Genomic DNA, 4,475 nt, shown 5'->3' with positions numbered 1-4,475 from the left:
GGTATGTAAGTATGTGGCAACAACCGAATGGTGCACTACCGCCACCAGCTGGTAAGAAGCGTGGACCAAGATTGTAGCATCTACTCCTCGCCTCCCTGTGGATCATTTCCCTCATCTCCAGCTGGTAAAGCGCCACTCACCCTCTTCCTCTTTTCAGACTCAGCCTGTTATTTACAAACCCACATTAACCACTCAGCTGCTGCTCCTTCAGAAACCCAGTCCACCAGAAAAAACAAAATAAAACTTCTTTACTTATATCCATGCCGCCTACTTCAGAGTGGAACTAGAAACATGACAAGAAAAAAATCTACTGAGCTGCAGTGCAACGGCTACTAGACAAACAGACACATGTCACTCTGAGAAAAAGGAGTAATACCTCAGTCTGAGTCTGAAATGTGAGCATCTCTTTCTGTCATTCCCTCATCAAACATACCCAGAAATCTTAGGACTGTCTGTCCTTGAATCCACCTGTGTTAGTTTTGGCTGAAATGGCTCTCCATACCCGTGGGCCCTAAAACTCTCTGAAATCACGACAAACACAGCATTAGGAATATTTCCTGAGAGAGACTGATTGTGGATGGCTAATGATTCCTGATAATCACATGGTGCCTTGACTTGTTTGACAAAAAATAAAAATCTCTTAAGCTATTAATACTTTCATAAAAAATTTAATGACCATAACTCATAATGGTTACATATGTCAAACATTTCTGCAATCCTTATTGCACAACAGTCCTGATCCCCTTATGGCACATTGTACTTTCTTTATGTTTTTCATACACACACACACACACACACACACACACACACACACACACACACACACAAAAAAGTAACAGTTCATGCCAGAGGCAGTGTACACGCTGGACAGGTTGACAAACAACCATGCAAGCTCCATGCAGAAAGACCCTGGGCTGGCAATCAAACCTAGAACCTTCTTGCTGCAAGGCAACAGAGCTGCCAACTACAACACTATGCAACAACAAAATGAAACAATTTTTTAAAAGTATCATATATTTTCTACATAGACGATCTGTCCAAAATGTCTAAAGTGAATTTGGATATAACTTACTGTTAGCATGTTTTGTAATTTCTCCTTTAATTCATTCAAAAAGATGAACAGCAACATCTTGTCAGCTAATTTGCAGCTCATATATCTACAGTATGTTAATGTCACAGGAGCTGGGCTGCAAGATTTGTAGAGTTACAATGAATTTAATAGACTTCCTAAACCAGGGATAGAAAAAAGCGTAGATAAGTGGATTCAGGCATGAATTAAAATAAAATAACCAGATACTAAATGCTAAAAGAAATTCATTGTATGAAAAATTTGCTCCTGCCAAAGTTGGATAGAAATAAGGACAGAAGCTAAGTATAAACACAATGACAACAACACCAAGAGCTGTAGCTGCTTTTCTCTCAGACTTTTTAGCAGTTATGCGAACTGAGCCTTGTATACTAACAGCTGCAGTTTGAGACCTCATGGCTCGAGCCTGAGACACAGCCACCACAAACACTCTCATGTACAGAACTACAATAACTGTAATAGGAGCAAAAAATGTGAGTACGACATCAAATGTTCCTGCAAGAATATCAGTGAAAAGTACACACTCCCCATAACAGGAGTTAAATCTGTCTGGATCTTTCAAATGGTCCTTCATAATCACACTATTGTAAAACGCAGAGCAGCCCCAACACAGACAGATACAGATTTGAACTCTGCTTTGTGTCACTTTAACATGGTAACTCAAAGGGTCACAGATGGCTATATATCGGTCAACTGATATGAGCACCATGTTTCCTACTGAGGCAGATGTAAGGAGAAAAGAGGTGTAGTTAAAGAGAGCACACATGAGGCTTCCCAAAAGCCAGCAGCCTCCAGTCAGCAGGATTCTAATGGGCATCAGCAGCAGCCCAACAAGGAAGTCTGAGACAGCAAGAGAAAGGAGGAACAGGTTGGTGGGAGTGTGGAGCTGCCTGGAAGAAAAGAAAAGCAAAGGTCAGCACAATAACTTCAACAAGTGATACAGAATGTACAATTGTATATTTTCATAAATTTCAAATACACATACTCCACAATTCAATGAAATGCCCTTTTAGAGCAAAACTATGTATAATGCTATAGAAAGGAGGAATGGCCAAAATGTTGTGTGCATAAATTAACTACCCAGCCAACTGATGACAACACAATGAGCAGGAAACAATATACACAGTAATTCACAATTTCAGTTTATGATAATGCCTGAAGTTGGAGATAGAGACGATGACCAGCAAGTTGAGAGTCACAGTCAGTAAAGACACGCAGGACAGCATAATGTAAAGCAAAATGTTCTCAGAAGGAAAGTGCCGGGGTCTTCTGCAGGAAGTGTTGATTAGCTGTGGAAAGCACAGCCCAGCTTCACTCAAAGCCTCCATCGTCAGAGAGAAAACAGCAGCTGAGCTGCTTCTGTGGTCTGCTGACCGTCTGACTAAATGCTGCTTTATAGAACCAGATCACTTTTCCTCTATTTCTGTCCTCCCCTTTCTAAATATAGTGACTGATGCAATCGCTACAGACAATGCAAGCAATCAGAAAGAAAAACTAACTAATTTGATTACTCCTTGAACTACCTGCAATGTATTAAGTTAATAAATGTGCTTTGTTTGAGGTGAAGCGGATTTCTACATCAGGAAATAATTGGAGGTGGAGCCAAGTACAAACAGGAGAACAGAAGTCTCCCTTTGAATTTGAGCATTTACAACAGAACTAGTAAATGAAGAAAAGTGACACAAGGAACTGAAAAAAACAAAACAAAACAAACAAACAAACAAAAAAAAAACTGGTGATTTCACCAAAATGGTACACAGAAAGAATGTTATACAGGAGATTTAACGGGAAACATGCATGGTACCAAAAGAAAGAATCTGATAAGGAAACATGATAGAAAAATTGCTAAGCCCATATGAAATGTTAGATGTTGACAGAGTATTTACTACAGTGGCTTGCAAAAGTACCCATACCCTTTGAAGTTTTCCTAAGTTCAAAGGGTAAAACATTAATATACAAGTGTGAAGTAGAATGAAAGTTAAATAAAACTCAAAATATTTTTTACTATTACAAACTGAAAAGTGCGTTGTGCGAAAGGATTCAGTCCCCCTGAGTCAATACTTAAAAATTAAAACCTGCAATTCCAGCTGCAAATTAAATTCACATTAAATTTCCGTGAAATGTTTTTATGTTTGTGATGTAATGTGACAAAATATGGAAAAGTTAATCAGGTATGGCATAAATATATACCAGGGTTACAGACTAAATTAGATTATTTGTTACTTCAGTTCTTTATTCTCCTTGTCTTCAGATGTTTGGAGACATTCTTGAAAGCAGAGACAGGCTATCCTTCCAGTATAGAGAATGCAGTTAAAAATGTCAACTTATGTTGCCTTAAATTTCTGTTTGTTTAGCTGATGAGTTTAACAAATTAACTGTGTATTGCAACAAGCATTCGCCTCTTCCTGGTTAAATGTTCTTAGCAGGATGCGACGCAAAACAGAAACATTTTCCCGCTGTCGTTCAGGAAACTCTTGGAGCATAGCACTGAGACTGAGAGAGGTAATCCTTAGAAGAGCTATGCTAAGTTAGATTTATTCTTTTAATTGACCTCAAAATTGTTTAGCTGTAGTTTGTACTTATGTAAATGTGTATTGGTACCATCTATTGTTGTTTGTGTTAGGTTGGTGTAAATGTTTGTCTTTTGGTTTCGGACTTTTCCATTTCCATGCTTCCATCCTATTAATCACCCAGGGTTTAAAAGCCAGCCACTTGCTTTCATTGAGCAATGATGTTTGCGTGCATTTGACCTGCAGTGATTACCTTCTGTGCAGAGTACCTCAAGCTTTATTTTATTCTCATGCCATTTTGTTAAACATCGAGCTTCTGCCAGTCAATACTGACAATCATCATCAACTGCATTTAATAGCACAATGACCCTGTCTGTTTTATAAATCGCTGCTTTTAATTCATTAAGGTACTTAGTCTGAGCCTCTTCCACAAGCACAAATTATTAGAAGTGAAAAGTCAAAAATTATTTTTTCATGACTTATGCTTGTTTTATTCTAGAAATTATAAGTCGGACACCTGACTGAAAGGTTTTGGACAGAGAGCTTTAAGAAGTACTGTAGAGCGCAGCTCGAGGTATTCTTGGCTTAAGTTACTGACAGCAAATAAAGGAAGGAAATGTATCATCTAACTAAACACACAAAAATATTGTAACAAATATAACATGTAACAATTTTTTTTCACATTTGCAGCTCATACATGTGCAGAGTACAGCGTCACAGGGCTCTGTACTCTCATCACTCCTTTTCTCTCTCTACACCAAGGGCGTAGGTTCGGTCTAAGTTTTGGTGGGGACCTTGACACCCCCCCCCTCCCCCGGCAGCACAGTGAAATGCCCAAGAGCACCGAACATTTTTGAGAAGGGGGGGAAACCACATTG

At 38.8% G+C, this 4,475-nt stretch overlaps 1 protein-coding gene across 1 annotated transcript; it reads right to left on the bottom strand.

The window, feature by feature from the left end:
* Nucleotides 1-1,083: 1,083 nt before the first annotated feature.
* LOC103149958 (trace amine-associated receptor 13c-like) lies at nt 1,084-2,543 on the bottom strand. Its single transcript, XM_007569349.2, has 2 exons — nt 2,243-2,543; nt 1,084-1,977 (listed from the first exon to the last, which is right to left on the bottom strand). Exons 1-2 carry the CDS (start codon nt 2,413-2,415, stop codon nt 1,158-1,160), a joined length of 993 nt encoding a protein of 330 aa, XP_007569411.1. The 5' UTR covers nt 2,416-2,543; the 3' UTR covers nt 1,084-1,157.
* Nucleotides 2,544-4,475: the final 1,932 nt, after the last annotated feature.

Source organism: Poecilia formosa, unplaced genomic scaffold (genome assembly GCF_000485575.1).
Source record: "Poecilia formosa unplaced genomic scaffold, Poecilia_formosa-5.1.2 Scaffold239, whole genome shotgun sequence".
Taxonomy (NCBI): domain Eukaryota; kingdom Metazoa; phylum Chordata; class Actinopteri; order Cyprinodontiformes; family Poeciliidae; genus Poecilia; species Poecilia formosa.
Note: the sequence above shows the minus strand (reverse complement) of the source record. Positions and strands in the feature narration are given on the sequence as shown.